General features: G+C 45.0%; 1 protein-coding gene across 2 annotated transcripts in view; it reads left to right on the plus strand.

Annotated features, from left to right (window-relative positions):
• The window catches only part of LOC138525754 (galactosylgalactosylxylosylprotein 3-beta-glucuronosyltransferase 1-like), a 299,222-nt gene that overhangs the window by 231,946 nt on the left and 45,828 nt on the right, over positions 1–21,448 (plus strand). For both annotated transcript variants that reach the window (XM_069635926.1, XM_069635925.1), the window contains 2 exons: positions 1,330–1,481; positions 5,439–5,974. In XM_069635926.1, coding sequence (XP_069492027.1) covers positions 1,370–1,481; positions 5,439–5,974 — 648 coding nt within the window. In that variant the 5' untranslated portion in view covers positions 1,330–1,369. The remainder of the gene's footprint in view (positions 1–1,329; positions 1,482–5,438; positions 5,975–21,448) is intronic.

Below are 21,448 nucleotides of genomic sequence, written 5' to 3' on the forward strand. Positions count from 1 at the left end.
TTTGTATCCTACACCCCGCTGTGTATCTGTTCTGTTGTTACCTCTGAGAAGCACTGCGTTATGCCTCTGTAGTGTTGTATACTTCTGCAAAGTGCTCCATTATGCAGCTGTATTGTTGTATATCCCTGTAAGCGCCCCATTGCTTCTCGAAGCTACGCTCCCGCTCTCAATACATACAATAATAATAATAATTACAATAATGTAGAGACGGTTTGATTCACAAAGAAGGTACAGGTAGAAACTCCCGTTTACTCCTGACTTACGCTTCTCTTTTCCGAAGTTAGCTAGGAGGTAAGTCAGAGTCGAGGGATATCCTTCTGAATCAGCCCCAAAGTGTTTTATAGAGCCATTATGAGAGGGCTAATTTAACTTTTTGACCCTCTGCTTAAGAGAGTCCTTGCTGTTTCTGTACCAGGCTGCTAGCTCAGATTTGGAGGTAGATTTAATTTAAAGTCAGACCAAATTAAACAGCAAGCAGATAAATGAAAGCAGGCATTCAATGTTACTTGTAGCCTGGTCTGCAGCTTTTACATTGCGCCTGATGAAGGGCTTTGGGTTCTATGAAAACCAAAACATGTTGTTGCAATTGTAAGCATGCGGAAATGAAGGATTTTACAAATATTGAATTGCCATTGGTGATTTCTTTGGTTCTTTTTTTTATTGGCGTGGCTTAGCATTGGAGTCATTTTACATTAGTCTCTTTAGTTATGAATATGAGCACCTCATTAAGGTGGTGCAACAACAGTGCAGCAAACAGGAGTTCACTGCATCAATGAGATACATATAATACATTACAATCCCTGTTTGAGAGCTGTCTTATATACTTGCTAAAGGCCATGACATCTTTGAAGGTTACCGCCTAGTACAGAACTCCCAGTCTGGTATCCAGTCTGGTATCCAAAAGTCCCAACCAGTCCCAACGACACCACACCACATTTTCAGGATAACCCATGCCGATCTGTTAGACTCACTGTATTGAAAGATATTGTGTGTGAATAACTTGAAAACATGGAGTGGATTTCAATGTTGAGGCTTCAGGAAGACTGGGTTCGGAGATGCCTGGTGTAGTGGTCAGGAAGTCACTCAGGAATTTTCCTACTGTTTACCATCTAACATTCTGGGTAATTCTTCCAGTATACATCAGCTATGAAATAAAAGTGTTGCTTAGGAGGTGGATCCAAACCTTCATAGAGCTAGAATGCAAGATTCTGATTTGGATGAATATAGGATTTAAATGGCGATGTTCATGTGAAATTGAATTGAAGGCATGCCTCCATACTGTCCTTGCATCTGGTAACAAACCCTGACCTCCCTGTTCTTTTGCCGCAGGTAATGCGATGGCCCGGCGTTGGTGGCTTCCCTGTGCAGCATGCCGAGGAGACGGAACATCCTCACCACCCTCTTCATAGCGTTGCCCTGGGCTCTGCTCCTGACTGTCTGGCACCAGTACCCCACTACACGCTACCTCCATTTCCTCAGAAGTAAGACACAGTTTCAGAATGAATTCACATTTCACATCATTTTTCATTGGTTTTGTAGAATTCAACCGCTCGGCTTCATTATACGACCATGTATCATAGCTCCCGACTGGCAACTCTACCAACACTGTTGGGGAACTGAGTACACGCCATTGTGCAAAAGGCGGTGAACATGATCATGTCTGTGCACACCCTCATCAACCTCCTCAGCAATACCTTATCTTACATAGCACACTATATGGCTTCTTGGCATAGTAGATATGTTAAACAGCCTGAGTTCTTACCTGTCCTCCCAGTTATTCTGAATGTGCAGTTGTGTGGTCCAAATGCAGTATTTCGGCCCATTACCCTAATTTATAAGGGATAGATGAATAATACAAATGCAATTGTGTGCCTCCAACTGTTTCTGGACGAGACAAAAACAAGGAACCCTCAGACAGGGCTGCAGCACACACCTGAAGAGCAGAACAGCCTTCACAAATTATATAAACAGCTAGAACAGGGGTCTCCAACCTTTCGGCTCTCCAGATGGGTTGGACTACGACTCTGATGATCCATCGCCATTGACTCTGATGATCCATCGCCATTGACTAAGGTTACACGCTCCTAAACAAGAAACAGAGCTGCTTCCCTGTCTTGATGGGACAAACACAATGCCACACTTGAGCTCATACAATAGTATGCAACCCTCTGCTCACAAGTCAAAAACCACTTCACACTGAACCACTCTTCCCAAACTTGACTCAACGAAGGGCAATATTGGTGTGCAAGGATTGCAACCTCTGTACCTCTTGGATAGGCCTGTGGGAGAGAGCCGTCCTATTCCATTTTAAGGAAAAACCACCAGCCCGAGAATTCCAAGAAAACCGACAGGACTGGGTGGCTTTCTGAAGCATGGAATTGGTAACCGAGGAAACACAAGGGCACTGGAGATGATTCCATGCATGGGGATGTAAGCTTGGGGTGGTCGAAGTGTACGAAAAAAGTAGTGGAACTATGTTCCCTGCTGGCCTGCCCCCGCTCTCCACAAACCCCATCGCTGCACCCCCGCCCCCACACACAATCAGGAATGTTCAGTGCACTGCAGTGAAATTCAAGCTTCAACATCTTCCTACACGTTTATTTTAAAACGAAATCATTCCAGAACGGTTTCTATTACAAATAAAAGTATAGGAACAGTGAAACTTGAAAATAAAAAGTATAGGAGCACCGCTCCCGATCGCTACCGCCCTCTTCGACCTCTAGATGAGTGTCAAAGCAGAGTAGGTGTCGTGAAACAAATCCTACCCAAATAAACGCTGGGAATACTTAGCATATGGAGTGAGTAGCAGCACCGCAGGAAGTGATGTCAGTTTATGTGAAGTCACAGCACAGCAATACCATGAGCGAATGGGGACGTGCCTGACCCACGCGGATGCGTTCCTTTGATTGGCTCTGGTGCATTTCCTTACAGTAGTGATCTGCATAGAAAGTGACTTTTTGGAGGAAATGCTGAAGCCCAATAAACCGAGTGATGCTGGCAAACGTCACACCTCCACCGTTTGCACTTGCTCTCTCATTCAGCAAATGTTTAAAAAGTGTGTGCAAGCCCTCGCTTTTAAATCATGTCATTTTGCATTAGTCCCGGGAGGATAGCTCAGTGTCAGGTTCGAAACCTGGGCCCGCGCTTAGAAACCTCTGGGTATTAAGCGCGTAATGAATAACCTATCATATCATACACAAAGCAGTTATAGGGCTATTTTCCCTTCATAAAGGTAGGACTGCAAATACCAGAATGCAAAGTGATATGATCTTGAAGTTCAGTACTAGACCAACAGCTTAAACCTGACAAGCAGCAACTGGCCATCTCCAGTAAACTTGCCTGCTACGTTAAAGATGTTAGGACACACGTCAATACGTGATGTAGTCACCTGCTTTTAGTAATTTCCCAAGTAATGACCCCCTCCCCCCGCATTCTAAGCCAAATATATTTCAGACTTCTTCATCGACTCCAATGAGTAGCACCTCCTGCAATATGTGTGAATAGCCCTTTCTACACTCCCAGAAATCCCAGTGCTTTGTCTCGATCTCTAGCCAGTGTCTTGTAGCTTTATGTTAAGTTTGGCCTGTCACCTATGGCTCGTTCTATGTCTTAAATTGCCAGTTTTTTGGGAGGAGTTTTTTGCTGAATATTTTCACCCAAAAAAACGATTTGAAATTCTATTTTTATTTGGGGAGTTCCCCCCAAATCCCCTTCCCTATTATCTAGTCCCTATTCCCCACACCCCCTACCCCTTATCACCCTCTACTCACCCTCCCCAACTCCCCCATATTTTGTGATGAGTTTTTGCGGCCAAAACTTTTCAGCACAAAATGTCATACCATAGAGACCTAGTTCTCACTGGCACTGATACATCCTTGTGTAGTGCTGTAGTGGATACGCATTTGGGCCTATCGGGTAGTCCCCAGCCTTGTTGTAGCAGGTTCTGCCTCTCCTTGCGCCCCACCGCAATGCCAAGCATGCATGATGTCCATGTGGTGCCAAAGTATCTATCTTGAAGCAATGCAGCTGGATAGGAACAGTCTCCTGGCTGTGCTTTCCTATGGAGCACAGCTATGGAGTGCAAAACTAGGAAGGAGATGCTCTGCACAGTTCCTGTTTCCTCCTTTTATTCTAACACAGATCGTCTTGGCACGCTTCATAGGACGCCTGTAGCATGTTAGGGCTTCTTCTCCTTTCCATGGTACCTTCAGCCAGACCTAACTGGTATTACCTGTGGCACACATGCATCCTGGAATTCTTAAGCAAGCCCTGGTGCCTCTTCTGCTCACCATGGTTATCAGATCATCTGTCTCCAGTCTCCCCCACTTCTGAGGTTGTCTAAAAACCTTTGTTCCCAGGAACCTGATGAAGGCACATTTATTTCCATATTATAAAAGAATTTCTTACAAACAGCAACACATCTTTGGTTCAGAACTCCCGAGTTTCCCCATTCCATGCCTAGGAAAGACACCCAGACCCATACAGTTTCTTGTAATTCTGGGACTTGTAGTTTTGTCCTTTCAATTATAAGTTTGAATATTACAAATCCCAGAATTCGAAGAAAAAAGAGACGACGTGGCTTTCTCATGCACGGAATGGGTAAACCTGGGAGCCCTATTGTCTCCTAATCAGAATAACCCTTCATTTTGACATGGACATAGCATTCAAGATGGCCCCTGTCCCTTGAATCCACCACTGGACTATGAGGACGATGGCATAACACTGATGGATCTACTGGGCCAGGGTCCAAGTAGAGAGTTATTGAAAAACCTGCCCAATTTGGTAGCTGCCTTGTAGGTAAAGGGAAACATTAACCAGGAGAAAGGACCCATGGTCCCAATACCTGTGGTGAGGGAAACCTTAGAGAGGGTTGGGGTCAACATTGTTAGACTCATTGACCTGCCTAGCACCTCAGGGAAATGATTCATTTTAGTGTTTGTGGACCACACAACTAGGTACCCTGAAGCAATGAAAGTTTAACATGTTGGGATACTTGATAATAATACCAGTAATAGAGAAAGGTATGGAGACTTTCCATCGAACATTTTTCCACCGAGGGATTTTCCATTGAATTTTTTCCAAATGCATATTTTTGCATATTCTTGTGGGGTAAAGGGGTAATTTTGTTTGGGCAGTGTTTTTAAGGGTTACAAACAGGGGGTTGTGGGGGGACCCCCCCAAAAACTAAAATGTATTCAATATACTTTCTTTCGTTTGAAAAAATGCAATGGTACTTACCTTCGATAGAAAAAATTCAATGGAAAGACTAGTAACCCTAGAGAAATAATCCCAAATCCTGCAGGAATGTATGTTTACATTCAGTAAATATCATTTTCCAGATTTCAATTAAAGCCCATGTATAAATTATATCAAGCCTCTCACATATATATGAAATTAAAATATTCAACTTTGAAAATCTCTTATTTTATATTTTCCAGGAGAAACCAGTGACAACTCTTCAGGCCAATCTTTGCCCAGCAACATATCCCAGTTCAAAGACGAAGGAGGTGCTCCATGTCTTCAACATCCAAGTACCAGGACGACACCAGTCGTTATCAAGGCCTACGTTTATTCAAGACCACCTCCATGGTCAGAATATCTACCCACCATCTATGTGATAACGCCCACCTACACGCGGCCTGTGCAGAAAGCAGAGCTCACTCGTCTCGCCAACACTTTCTTGCACGTGCAGAACCTGCACTGGATTGTGGTTGAGGATGCCCCAAGTAGGACTAACCTAGTGGCAAACTTGCTGGAGACATCCAGTCTCAACTTCACCCACCTGAACGTGGAAAGTCCCAGGAGCTTAAAGATTGGCCTGTCATGGATGCCCTCTCACACGCCACGTGGCACTCTGCAGAGGAACCTAGGCCTACATTGGCTGCGGGATCATCTCAGAACACTGAATGCCCATGAAGGGGTGGTGTATTTTGCAGATGATGACAACACATACAGCTTGGAATTATTTGAGGAGGTAAGGAATTCTTATAACATCACTCAATTTAAAAATGTTGTCTCTGATACACCTCCAGGGCACATTGAAGAGTCTATGCTACCTTAGGCACAGTGCATTTTCACAAACCCCTCCACTGTAATGCCTATGTCCCACAACCTAGCTCAGAGGTATTCAAACTGTGGGGCATGCCCCCCCACCCACCAGGGGGCCACAGCTTAATTCCCGGGGGTCACAAGACCCTGGCCTGAAATGTAAAGATGAGGGAGTATCGACCCAGTGACTCCCTCACTCATTATGGAGGAGCCCGCCCAGTGCAACAATGAGCGCTCCCTCAGCTGTTTATCCAGCTGAGGGAGCGCTCCTCGGCTGGCTGAACTGTCAAAGGTAAACACTGTTTCCCTTTGACAGTTCAGTACCCCAGCCGCACATGCTCAATGAGCCATGCAAGGCTGGGTCTCTTTTATATCACCAACCTTGCATAGTTAATTGGAAATGCTGGCTGGGGAACTGCATGTGTGTATGTGTGAGGGGGAGCTCCTGCAACTCCTCAAGAATACGGGGAGAGCAGGCTGAAGCGCGGCATTTCAGCACCCACGCTCAGGCCCCTCCAGCTTCCAAATTCCTGTTCATGATGCAGGCGCTCGAGTGGTGGGGAGGAAACTTCAGGACCGGGGCAGAAGGTAAGTTTATTTTCATTTATTTTTTATTTAAATGTGTATGGATGCGTCTATGCTTGTGTTATGAGTGAGTGTGCAGTGATGGGTGCTTGTGTGAATGATGTGCTTGCTGTGTGAATGCTGTGTGAATGTTTGTGTGTGTTTGTGTTTGTCTGGTGAGTGGGGGTGGGGGCGGGTTGTAAAACAAAGGCATTTTAAAAATGCCTTTATTGCACAATTCCCCTACCCACCTGTCAAACTCAGCTCTCCTTCTGAGGCACTGTGGAGCTGAGGGGACGGGGATGCATTTCTTTACTGGACATCTATCATAGATGTCCAGTTATAAATACCATTCTTTCCCGCTGGGCACTCCAGAGTCTTGCATACACACATAATCACTTTGATTGTGTGCGTGTGTTAGGCGCTGTGATGCCCAGGGGACAGGGATGGTTTCTTTTTACTGAACATCTATCATAGATGTCCAGTAAAAAAATACCATGCCTGCCCGCTTGGCCCCTCAGCACCCATCGCAGACTGTTTGGCCTTCTTTGATTGATTTGGGCTCCCTCGTTATGCTCAGTCGCTATGGCATATCTGGGGGAAATATTTATGCCCCTCCACTTAAAATATTCAACAGCCGCCACTTGCCCTGGGACTGTGCTGGGAGCATAGGGGGGCATGGGATAGTGGTTGGAGCAGGGTGGGGAGAACCCAGGGTCTGTGGTGGGGTGGGAAGAACCCAGGGACCGAATACATTTAGAAACAAAGAAAGCTAGAAAGCAGCCACACTCCAGCCTGTCTTGACAGATAACATTGAGCACCACATACACAGAAAATCCATCAAAGAATAGCCGGGTGTCATCCCTCCTGCCCCGCCTGCCACTGATATCCTCATCTGACTCTGAAAACATTCTCTGAAATGAATGGCATCAAGATCAAGTGATTTTACAGAGGACTGTGGCAACAGTAGCACACTATGACACGTCCCACATGGGGCTGGACTCTGTTTGCACTCCTACAGAGATTTAGATCCCTTTGCTCAGCCATTGCTCAGCCATTGATGAGAAATGACATTGGACTAGACCTGTATACATATACAACCCCTGGGTGTTTCAAAGGCTGTTATAACCTAGCAATGATATGATATGACATTTATAACGTGCCTATTCACAAGTGTTTCAAGGCGTGACGAGGTAAGGGATGGGAAACAGACAGAAGACAGAGACAACGATCCTACTAGGCCAGGCAACATTGAGGTGGAGAGGGGAAACTGCAGGGGGCAGTGCAGTACATAGGATAACAGTAAAATAAATAAAATAAAACTAATAAATCAAAGTGCGGCCAGCTGGTGGCAGGGTAAGTGCAGACATCAGGTGTTGTCAAGTGCTGATAGGGGGCTGTAGGGATACAGAAACAGTCTCCAAGTGCAAGGATTGCCAGAGGGGCAGTGCAGGAGTGCAACTGGTTGGGAGGGGGCCAGGGCCCAAGATCAGGGGGTAGCCTGGTAACCAGTGTAGTTTCAGATTCAGCAAGGAAATCAGCAGGGGAGAGAGGGAGAGAAAGCAGAAGCAAAGAGGAAGGTCTTGAGGTGCTTCTGGAACCAGAGATGATTCTCCTTAAATTTCAGAAAGGCAGGGAGGCTGTTCCAGAGGGAGGGATTTGGAGGTGGATGAGCGAAGAGCTCGGGAAGGAAGATATTTAGGAAGAGAGAGTTGTAGGTATTGAGGCCCAAGGCCCCAGAAGGACTTGTGGACAATGCAGAGGGTTTTGAACTTAATCTTCACTGCCACTGGGAGCCAGTGCAGAGATTTCAGTCCTAGAGAGCTACGATCCCCGGGCTTGAGGCCAAGGACAAGTCTCACAGTCCTGTTTTGGATAAGTTGCAGAGGGCGCAGAGTAGAGGAAGGCAGATTTAGAAAGAGGCCGTTGCAGTAGTCGAGTCTGGAGAAAACCAGAGCTCTGGAGACAGTGAGCTTCTGGGGGAAGAAGAAGAAGAGGAAAGGAAGAATACCTCTGAGGAGGTACAGCTGGTAGTTTGATTTATTAGAGACATCAGAGATGTGAGGAGAGAAGGAAAGTGTGGAGTCAAAGATGACCCCGAGGTTATTAGCCTCACAGGCGGGAGCAGGAAGATGGCCAAGAGAGGACGGCCAGAGAGTGACAGGAAAAGAGGGGACAGGTGTGCCAATGAGGAGAATCTCGGTGTTACTGGCATTAAGGCAGAGATCATTGGTGGCACACCACTCCTGGTTAGCAGACAAACAGTCAGAGATAAGAGGAGCGGAAGAGGTGGAAGAGGGGAGCCTGAAAATGAGTTGAGTGTCATCCGCATAGCACTGAAACTTGGGGAAGAGAGTGGCAATGCAGTGCAAGAAGTGCCAGGTATTGGTTGACCAGCCAGGGAGAGAGGTTAGACCCCTGGGGAACACCACAGGTAGAGATAGAGATAGAGGAGAGGAAGGACCCAACTTGGACCTGGGAGGTTCGATCAGAGTGAAAGGAGTTCAGCCAAGCCAGGGCCTGATAGGTGATACCCAGGTCATCACAGAGATGGTTGAGCAGGATGGCATGGTTGACCGTGTCAAAGGCAGAAGAGAGATCAAGTAACATTGAGGACGCAGGGGGTATTGGTGAAGAGGAAGTGGCAAGTATCATCCACACTCCAGCCACCCCCTTTGAAGTGCCAGGTACATTCACGCCAAAATATGTGACGTATGGAGAACAGATAAACCAGCTGAGAGCCGCAGTTGGGCTCTGCCCAGTGCCTATCAGAATAACAGCACCTATTGAAGTACTGACACCTAAGAAAACCTGGACGGTAAGGTACCCATTGAGAAAACCATATCTACAAGCGAGACAGAATGACAGTTGTCAAAATGTAATACCCGAAGAAGCCAAGAAGATACTAAAGGAAGATGAATGGTGAAGTCATAAGAAATCAGACTGACGGACATATAGCAGAGTCATCTTGAGCCTAAGGTGAAACAGTTGATGTCAAGATGAAGAAGCTTATGCCATATGCACAATGAAGGTATTCTGCTAGTTTAAACATGTACAGATGCAGGAAATCGCAAGAAGCAAAGAAATTGTGAAGCTTGTTTATCCTTAGTAATGAAATAGATTGTGGCAAGCACCACCATCTATACATATATCTACCTCAAAAGGCATTTTGTATAAGTATACTTCCACTACACACATGAGCAGAATTGCACAGAGGTTACTAAAGGTCTCAGGAAGAGAGTGCTGCAGAAAGAAAATTGAGAATTAAGACGGAGAGAAATTCAGCTGAAGATAACCATGCCAAGAAGCCAAGGTCGTATCAGCTGGAATAGGCCAACAGTGGATACGTTTAAAGAGAAAAAAGAACAGAGTATCATGTTCAGAAAGGTCAATATAAGCCACAGATGGTAGACGACTGGCAGAATTAAATCAAATACACAAAATTGCATGAAGAAGAGGCCGATTTTGCGGTGTTTGAATCACGTGACCAGGGAGTCAGAAAAGGATGAGACTTTCACACCTACGCTTGGATCCTTGCCATCACCCATAATCCTTAAAGACATTGTACTTTTAGTGACGTTTACAGTAGCCATTTTGAAGGAAGGGCTTAGTTGCCCCACCGGACAATGTTTATCCCATCCCCTCTCCCCGTTACCATATACAGATATAGTACCTATATTAAAGTTACCTTCCTATAACCAATCAAGTTGCATACTAAGTTTTAAGAATTACACGTCAGTGATGATGAATTTGTGGTATAAATATCATGTTTTTTCTGAAATTAATTGGAGTTTAAGCAAGAAGGAAGATCGAGCAGAAACTGATGTTCATTGAACTCCCTGTTTTTTGTACTTGTCATTAAACAGGCTCTGTTTGCCAAACTATTGAGTTGTCATTATTATTTGGTGCAAGAGTACGAATATGCATCCCCATCTAGCTCAAGGGTTCTGCTGCTCATCTTAAAGGACTGTTTGGAGACCCCCAGTCCTATGGGCCGGCTGGGGTCCATCCGGCTCACTTGGCAGCAGAGATTGATGGTTAGATTAGATAAGACACCCATTGACCGTCGAAATAAGTAACTATGGGTCCTCAGCAATATCACAAGTCCATTGCCATCCGGCTGAAAGAACTAGACGCTCCCTGTGGATAGTGGATAGTTTAATTAAAAACCCTGCAGGTTAGGTCAGAAGCAACCTTTGCTTTTTCCCCAAAAAACCCTTCCCACTTCTACGAGCAGCCGATCGGACGAGCAGCACGGAAAGGCGGTGATCCCGAGTGTCCGGAGAGGAAAAATATGCGAACGATGAGTGAAAAAGACTGAACGCTTTTGCAAAAAGTTGTATGCCTTAAAAACAAGTAAAGGGAAGGTAACGGAGGGAGGAGGGACAAAAATAATTTCAGAGTAAGTGTATAATGTATATATAAGGGGAAAATATTACTCAAGAATGGCTGAGAATTAGAGAGAGATACCGGGAGTAACCGAGAGAGGAGTATACGCCCAGATACCTAGGTTTTAATAGAGCACTAGAAGAAGCCTTCATTTAAGGTCCGGAATTGAAAGGATGACGTAGGAGACCAGAATCGATTAAAGATGATCGGAAAGAAATGGGCTTAAATTCCATGTTGGAATGATAAATAGGGGTAGGATGCATCTGAAGAAGCAGATGGTATGAGAGTTGTGTAGCCGGCCGGAGTCTGTCTTGTCTGTCTTGTCTGTTTTATGTTTTATGACGTCAGGAGATAAAAAACATTTAAAAATAATATGAAAATTGTGTGATTGAATAGATACAATGTTGCATGGCATGGATTGATGAGTGTTGTTTATAAAAGAAAGAGTGAAATTATTGCTGAAAAAAGGGGATTGGCGCTTGCGACGATTGGTGTGCACTCATATTGTTGATTTTGTGAAATGTAAAGCATAATAAAGTGTTATATGAGGAAAGGATAAACAGGTTTGAGCATGGAAGACATTACCCCATTGGTACACTTGTGCAGACAGTTGCCGAAACACGCACCTAAGCTTAAACAGTACAGTGCAGAATGGGTTAAAGGGACCGCAAACAAAATATTTATGCCATGTCCCCATGGAGGATCACTATCCAAAATGATCCTGCAGCACATGACAACATATTTGCACGCCACGTATACTGGCAAAATGTTAGACAAACGCCTAGCTAGTTTAGAGCTTTGGAAAATATACCAAGAGGAAAAGGAGGAGGAGCCACCGTTAGATTGGATACTGAATATATGCACAAAGGGGGGAAAGGAGCCTTCTGCGCCATCCGCCCCATCTGAAACGAAAAACGAAGCTAGTGAAGACAAAGGATTATACCCTTAAATTTAAAACAGCCACGGGATATAACAACCCGGCATATGAGTCGCCCACGCAAAGCAGTGATGAAAGCCAAGAGGAAGACAGAGACAGAAATATTATCTCCAAAGTCCCAAAGGACAAGGAGAGACGCGAGAAGGAAAAAGGAGACCAAGCACAAGCAAATACATCTCTAGATACGGGTAGAGAGGGAAAGAGATGGAAAGGAGATGAGGACAGAACTGGTGAGACGGCATTCGCACAAAACGAATGGATGGGAGGTCAGATTTTAATGAAACTCGATGGTAAAGGCATTGAGGATATGGGACAAAAGGGAGAGCAAGATGAATTAAAAAGGAAAAAGGAGGAAAATGAAAACCGATTGAGAGACGGATGGGCTAAGAAAAAGGATAGACAGAAACGAGAGTAGTTCTAGCGTGATGAGCAAGTCAGAAAACAGGAAAAGGCAGAAGAGCAACGAAAACGCGATCATAAGCAGAGAACAGCTGATGATCAGGATAGGCAGGAACAAAGGAGAATAGAACAAAAAGTATGAGAAAAGAGGATAAAAAGATGAAGAGATGAGGAAATACGGAGAGCAAATGAATGAAGAGATGCTAGGAAAAAAGAAGAAGATAGGGTCAGAGAGGAAGCAAGAAAGCGTAGAGAGTTTGATGACGACATAGAACGTAAGCGAAGACAGAGAGCACAGGATCTTGAATATCTGGAAAGAGAGGTTTAAAAAACCTGATCCAGTAGTAGACTGTGAAGATGTAGAAGAATTCTTCCACGAGTACGATTCAGTACCAGGCATGTCTAGGGCAAATATCAAAGATGACTTTGACACCAGAAGCATCAGAGAGACGATTGATAGAATATATGTTGAATTGGGGCTAGAACGGGTACCCCAAGGGAAAGGAGAGGATGAACGTCTTGAGAGCACTCAGTTGTAGGATACTGAGGACGCCTCCCGAAGTAGCAGAAATAGAGAGCGGTCCTTAGATAGGCTGACGCTACCCAGAAAGGAGGAGGATGGGAGAAGTTGCACGAGTTGAGCACAGACAATATCGGATGCAGAAACAGAAGAATGTGAAGAAAGAGAAGATGAGAGAAGACATGAAAATGCTTCTCTAGAGGAAAGGGAATAAGATGGTCAGATTCTAGTGGGTCTGCACCCACGACATCAGAGTCAGCCACACAAACAGATCGGCATGAAGGAGTATCATATGGTCAGAGGGGGGTGTCTCCACCACCCTATGTGAGCAGACTAAGGACATTACCAGGTTGACGCAATACAGGAATATTACCCCTGCGGTGGATAGAAAAATGATGAGAGAGGAAAAGGAGTGCGATGTGTCACAGTTCTCGTTAATCGAAAAAAAGGAGGAACAAGGCCACAATATATACCTTGGCCACACATGGATCGAGAAAACCTGAAAAATATGCTCCCAGTGTTGACATCGGGAGCCGGAAACTGGATACATGAGTTCGAAAAAATGACGGGAGGGAACACGTTAGCTATTGGGGATATTGAGGGCTTTTAATTGCCATACTTGGTGATAGAGCTGACGATGTATGGACACATGCAGGTTACCCTGCAGTAACTACAGTTAATACTGCACATGACGGAGCGCCGTTTAACAATTACAGAACCGCGGTATGAAAAGCGCTTCAAGTGCTGTACCTGGACACTTCTAATATGGGAGCTATAATTACACGTAAAATGAAGGAGTCAGATGATCCTTTGCTTTACATTCGGAATTTCCAAGATGCCTGGATGCTGGAAACTCGTGAATCTTGGGGGAAATCTATACCTGTGTTTTACCATATTTATGCCAAGGGCTGCCAGAACAAGTACAGAAGCAGCTCAAGAAATTGGTAGGAATTGAGCCGTGGTCTGAAATACAGTTGATCATCACGCACTATTGCAGGCTGCTGCAAGAGAAAAATCGAAAAAAGGATGCTACACAAAAAGGTGAAGAGGCCAAATTAATGTCAATTTTTTTTTCAAAATATGCCATTGAGGGTCAATGATTACTAACACAGATGGATCACATACACAGCAGATAAATTATCAAAGGCAGTTTGAACAAGGCAATAATGGGCTTTACCCAAGAGGAAGAGGCTTTCGAGGAAGAGGATGGCAGAGTAATCAGAGAGGTTTCCAGAGTAATCAGGGAGGTTTTCAAAACATGCAAAACGGCAACCAAGATATGCAGAATGGGTAAATAATCAGACCGTCGCCAATATGTTGGACGTGTGGGATCTAGCACGCACATGCAGAAGTCAAGGCATGGTGCAAAACGACCAAGGTACAAGAGGAGGGATGGTGAATCCACCTGCGTTCTCGCAGCAGGGTGGAAATGGAGTTGCTCATTATCACACAGTGTAGCAGCAAGCGCCGGGAGCACAGCAAAGCTTGCAACCACAGAATGGGACACATTTTCCACAGGGACAGTTTCAACAGTCGCCAATGCAACTGTTACAAACAACAAGTACAGGATAGGCACAGAATTCTGGAATAAGAAATGACACTGGTGATGGAGGAAGTCCATTCACTCAATATATGACAAAATTATATATGGACTAGGACAGCTCACTGGGAGACCTGATGTGTTCTATCTTATCAGTGACACCGAACCCTCACGAGGAACCAAGGGTAGATGTCTTTATAGGGGATAAAGAATATTCTTTCTTGGTTGACACGGGTGCGACACGCTCGTGTATATGTGAAGGCAAGTTTTCTTTGTCTGGCGATGCCATAAATACTCAGGGCTTCACAGGAGCAACAAGGCGTGTTCCTTTCACAAAAGAACTTCCATTTTCCATAGCAGAATATTACATGAGTGTGCCACTGCTATATTCAAGGCAAACCCCATGTGAATATATTGGGACGAGATCTAATGACAAAGTTAAAAATGACAATCTCTTTCACAGAGAATGGCATAGTATGTTCAACTCCAGCAATGCATTATTTGAACGTATATGATTAGAGCATACACAGGACAAATGGCCATGAGAGCTATTCCATTGGAACTAGAAATATTCACGTGTGGAGTGCGTATATTAATGTCATGGCTACTAGGCCTTACAGACAAAACAATGAGAACCCCAGATGAGTTACTGTTTAGGCCAAGAATACCTATGCATGAGGAAAAGGGACAAGTGTTTCCCTTGACTATTACAAGCAGCCATAGTGCAAGGAAAGATGGCGTTGCTTGATGGTTGTGATGACAAAGGCATACAATGGTGCGCAGTGATCACCATTGGGGAGGGATACAGATTGACTGACGTCACCGATGACAATCTATTTGAAGAGCAAATAGGTGAAGAGCAGATGACAGTCTCATTTATTGGGTGAAAATGATTAAAAGAGAGGTGCCCCAGAGAATGATGCTGGCACAAAAACGTCCTGAATATATTAATGACGACGTGGCAAAGGTGCCTGTCTCAGTATGGACTACAGGCCCTTATGACGTAGGCTTACTGAAAGGAGTCGGAGAGGTGAAGATTAAATTGAAACCAGGAGCAATATTACCAAAGGCACGACAGTATCCCATGTCTAGGGAAGCAGATGAAGGGATATTTAAAACAATTTCTGTTATGATGGAGCAGGGCATCTTAGTGACGTCAGAGTTGTCATGCAATACTGCGGTTTATCCGTTTAAAAAATCAAAGGGAGGGTCTTGGCGTTCAATCCAGGATTTAATGCCAATAAATGATATTGTAGAAGCTGAGTTCCCTCTAGTCCCTAACCCGTCCACAATCCTATGTAATATACCCGTTGAGGCACGATATTTCACGGTGATTGACTTGAAACATGCGTTTTTGTCAATCCCATTGCACAAAGACTCACAAGATCTGACATCATTCATGTTCAGACAAGTTCCTCTGAAAAGCACAAGGCTGCCTCAGGGGTACTGTGAGTCTCCTTCGATTTTCAACAGAGTCCTACAGATGGACTTAAGCAATATTGCATTAGAGAGTGTTGTCTTACAATACGTGGATGACATTCTAATTTGCAGCACAACAGGGGAAAAGTGCAGACACGATTCTATTCAGCTATTGACTATACTGGCTCAGAATGGATATAAAGTTGACAAAGCGAAGTTACAGTATTGTCAACAAGAAGTGCTCTACATAGGCCGACTGATTTCACATGAGGGGAAAAAGGTTACCCCTGAAAGGGCTAAAGCCATCTCAAAAACAGCCAAGCCACACACAATAAAACAAATGCAGAGTTTTCTAGGATTATGTAATTATGTTAGGGCATCGGTCTTTGACTACAGTTCCTATACCAATCCCTTGTTACAAGCCTTAAAGAAAGCACAGGCAACAAAAGAAAAAATCGTGTGGACAGAGACCATGGAAGAAGGGTTTGTCGAACTAAAAAGGGCCATTTGCACGGCACCAGTTTTAGGGATTCCCAATTATGCAGAGGAATTTTACCTGTTTTCACACACGAATGGCAGTGTTATGACAGCAGTACTCACACAGAAAACTATGCTGGGCTACAAGCCCCTGGCATACTACAGTGAGAATCTAGACCCATTGATGAGGGGTCACTTGTCGTGTGAACAAAGTTTAGCTGCCGCAGCATTCGCCATGGAAAAGACTACAACCATTGTGATGGGATGTCCGATGACGTTCGTCAAGCACGCATTATTTGCCATTTTAGAGAAACCAAAAGGCACGTTAACATCTCAGAGAGCTTCTGCTTATGAAGTGATCATATCAAATCCATCGATTAAAATAGTTCGATGCAAAATAGTGAACCCAGCTATGTTTATAGCAGAGCCAATCACTGAAGGAGGGCCAATACATGACTGCGTGAACTATGAAGAATTTTATGATGAGATTCCCAGGGTGAAAGAAAATGCATTGACAGAAGGAGAAATCGTCTTTGTTGATGGTTCTTCGAGGATCGATCAAAACAATGGGCAGAGATATACAGGCGCCGCTGTGATGAAACTCACGGCAAATGGTAATTTCGAGTACTCATCAGTGCATGATTACCCTCACATTATTCAGCACAAGCTGCAGAATTATTGCCATTGGTACTCGCACTCGAGAGTCACGCAGACCAGGAAGTGACGGTGTACAGTGACTCCGCCTATGTGATGTCGACAGTGCACGCAGGCTTAGCGCGCTGGAAAAGGAGAGGCTACCTCCGAGCGGACGGCACACCAGTGCAGCATGCTGCCCTATTGGACAGGCACATTAAGGCACTACAACTCCCAGTGGGCATAGCAGTCGTGAAATGCACCGCCCACACAAAAGGGACAGAATTTATCTCACGAGGAAATCACGCAGCTGACAAGCCAAACATGTGGCAACCAAAGACGAAATAATAATGAATGTGGAAATAACTGATGTGCATGAGAGAATGATTGTTGTTCGAAGCGAGCCTGAAGGATATAGTATTATGGAAAAAACCCAGTTAATGGAGCTCCAAGGAGAAGCACCACAGGAAGAGAAGAACCTTTGGAATCGAAGAGGGTGTTCTTTAAACTCCTCTGAGAACGTTTGGCAACAAGACAGCACTAGTAAACCGGTGATGCCTATAGCCTTATTAAAAATAGCACTGGAACAGCTACACTATCCAGTGCACATAACAAATGAGAATCTAGCAGCAACAATTGCTGAAGACTGGTTTATACCGAACTTGGCAGAACACATTGCATTTTCTATAGTAAACTGTATAATATGTCAGCAGTTCACAGCTGGGCATACACTACGTGTGATTAGAGGAGTTATCCCAAGGCCTAATGGGCCTTTTCAGCACTTGCATATCGATTATATTGATATGATTCAAGTATGTGACGGGTACAGGTATCTAATTGTTGTGGTGTGTCCATTCTCTAGATGGATAGAAGCAGGCCCATGTACACACCAAGACTCTACCTGTGCGGCCAAATTTCTGGTGAGGGAGGTGTTTCCCGGATGGGGAGCAGGTGAGGTCAGACAATGGACCTCACTTTGTCAATGCAGAATTTGAACAGATCAACTTGTTGCTTGGTATAAAGCACAAGTTCTCATCGGCGTATCATCCTCTAGGGAACGGCTTGTTAAAGGAAAAGATATCCAAGTTGAAGCTTACTCTGAAGAAAGGATGGCTACACTCTCTTCCACTGGCACTGTATGCACTCAGAAACCAACCTGGTTCTGACCATCATCTCACGCCTCACGAAATCGTGACGAGCAGAAGGATGCACATGCCATTAACACCCCAAAATAGAGCTAGATGTGATGGTCAGCCAACAGGAGAAGTGTTAGGATCGGAAATGCAAAACTACTTGAATTGCATGACATCTTGTCTTACTGTAATTTCAGGACAGCTACAGCGATGACAAGAATGGTGCAGGGCAGCACAGGACACAGGAGATACTACAACAAACCAAGTTCCGGACTTATGTGTACCTCAACTATTCCCTGGGGACACAGTCCTGGTGAGAAATCACACAGGAAAAAAGTGGGACGAGTCAAAGTTCAACGGTCCCTTTAGAGTAGAGGACATCACGCCCTCTGCAGTCAAGTTACAGGGAAGAAGAGCTTGGATCTTTCTGGCTGCGTCAAGTCATACATCGGAGAAGACCTTCTGCCCGCACCCCACCACGTAGAGACTACAGACAATGGGGAAGAACCACAGCACGTGCAGACGAGATCCATGACGAGGAAGAAGGGCCCCTGACCAGCAAAGCAAAGACAAAGAACTTTTGTGTAAGTTGTGGCTTAATTTGGACACTTCTTTTGAGCAAAATAAGGAGAGAAGGACATAAAAACACGGGCACTCTGTACATCCTAGTTGCAGAGTGAAGAAGAAAATTTCACGTATAAGCCACAACATAGCTTGCTGACTTTGAACTTTGGACTGAGGCACTGAAGCCTGGCTAAGAAAAGATATGCCAAATTTTGATTGGGGATACAAAAAATGGAAGAGAATACAGTATCCTGACTCTTTCAACACAGAAGCCTTATTTGGACTTACTTATGGTGTCACACAATAGTGACCTTACCAAGGACATTCCGATCTATTTTGAGTTAGTACTGAGGTCATACCCGTCGTTGGTGGGAAGGCTCACGAACATTACAGAATGTTTTCAAGATCCTGAAAATGAAAAGACAATAAGGAGGCTGCTCACAGTGATTGCAGAGCAGTTTCTTTTGCTTCTGGAGAATAGAGAGGACACAACAAATGTCCCTGTCACAAGAAGATAGCAGACTAGCTAGCAATGTATTTTTTTACCTGATTGAAGACTTTCCAGAGCTTGTGGGGAGACCTGCCAGTGTTGATGTCCTCCCTTTCATCAGAGACCCAGCGAACTCTACACAGATGGATATGCTCCTGCATGGTATCATAATGCAGGTCGGACTTTCTAATCATCATCAGAATCACCGTAGAAGATTGTAAACTTTCCTTCGAGGGACAGATCGTGAAGGTGTTGCCAAAGGACTTCACTTTTGCTCATGCTGACAAAGGAATGATATGTCGTCTGGAGTGAAACAGATAAGAGGCATTGACTGGGAACTGGTCTATTTTGAACACGCAAATTAAAGACTTGCTGAACTTATTGCCTCATTTGAATCTTTCGTATATGGAAAGGAGGACTGTTTCCAGAGATAGATGCAGTCTATTACTCGGACAAAGAGAATAAGCGTTCCAGCATCTTTGACCTGCAAGCAGAAACAGCCGAATCTAGGTCTAACACTGTGTAGCTTACATTAAGGAGTTAGTTTTATTTCCTTAGATGATCGAGATGGGCAACCAGAACAATAACTGTGTCCTCCCTCAGGGGGAGAGATGCTCATATTGGCCCAGGAATACGTGCTGTAAGCAGTGGCGTAACACAAAATGTGGGGGCCCCCCTGCGAGCCATGCTGAGGGGGCCCCCCAACTCGGCAACAAATCACGGGTTGCGCCACACTCTGGGCCGGCCTAGACTGTCACGCTTGCACAATACGCATGAACGTGCTGCTGAAGGGGTATGCCGCACACTGCACTAGGGAAAAGATATAAATATGTGTTTTAATGCAATATACAGCACACTTTCTGAGATAAATTGGCTATAAAGCCAGAGTGTTTGCAATTGTTTTGTAGGGTAACACAATCCAATACATGCAAGTCACCAACAGTGCACAGGAACATTAATGCTTCCAACTGGCTGCACAATGTAGACCAGTGTAAACACGTAATAACATTATAGTACAGAATGCCAGGCCACATTTAGACATACCTAGACTGTTTTCAGCAAAATGCCAGTCAAAGCAATAACACTCATCAAGAAGAGAGCACACAATAAAGCATGTGTCTCCATGGCCTCGAACAACACGGCCAAACTCTTTAAAATCTGCAAGGAACTGGTCAATCCTGTTGTGGTCTATACCTCTTCTGTTCCCTCCCATGCCCTCTGTACAGCTCTGCCCTCTCATTTCTCTGCTAAATCTCAGGACATCCTGTCCTCTATGTCCTCTTCCTCTCTCGGCCCATTTTGGCCATCTCTTCTCTCCTCCTCCTTTTTCCTCTTTCTCTCTGACAACACCCGACAAGGTTTCTAGACAAGTCCGATCTATGAAAGTGTCGTCCAAACAGGTGCTCCGCTGCTCCTCCAGAACCATCAAAGCCCATATTGACACCCTCACTCCAGCCTTGGCAGATTTCTGTAATCACTCTTTCGCCACTGCAATGTTCCCCTCTCCCTTTGAGCACTCCCTTGTGCACCCACTCCTCAAGAAGTAGTCTGCTGATCCTACCTGCTGGAAAACTATCACTCAATCTCCACCTTTCCTGAGCAAACTCTTGGAAAAGCTTGCCATCTCCCAGCTTACTCTCCACACTGAATCTGTTGGTTGTCTCCATGACCATCAGTCTGGCTTCAGAGCTGCCAGAGGCATGGAAACTGCGCTCCTTAACACCTGTGCTGCTCTCTAACCTTGATTCCAGCATTCCTTCTATTCTCATCCTTCATCTTTCCTCTGCTTTCGACAGGGTCAACATCGCCATCCTGATCAATCGACTCTGTGAGAACCTGGGCATCACAGATCAGACCCTAGAGTGACTGACCTACTTCCACTTGAACCGCCACTCCGCTCCCAGGTCGATCGTGGTCCCATTCTCTCCGCCACCTCTCTCTACCTGTGGCATTCCCCAGGGCTCTATCCTCTCACGCTGGTTTTTCAACCTCTACTTGGCCACTTTGGCCTCCCTGATCTCTACCTTATCCTCTAACTTTCAGTGTTGTGCGGATGACTCGGCTTTCCTTCAGGCTCCCCTCATCCTCCTCTCCTCTCTTGCTCATTCCTGACTGTCTATCCACGATTCAGGATTGGTGCACCTCCAACAATCTCTGCCTTAATGCCAGTAAGACAGAGATCCTTCTCATTGGGACCCTTGCCACTGTGTTTCCACTCTCACTATAGCAGACCACCTTGGGCCCTCTTCCTTTGCCTTCCTGCGACACAACAAACCTTGGTGTCATCTTCAACGCCACACTCTCTTTCTCTCCTAACATCTCGGACATCACCAAG

The sequence above is a fragment of the Ambystoma mexicanum genome, chromosome 7p (assembly GCF_040938575.1).
Source record: "Ambystoma mexicanum isolate Mex_15411 chromosome 7p, UKY_AmexF1_1, whole genome shotgun sequence".
NCBI lineage: Eukaryota > Metazoa > Chordata > Amphibia > Caudata > Ambystomatidae > Ambystoma > Ambystoma mexicanum.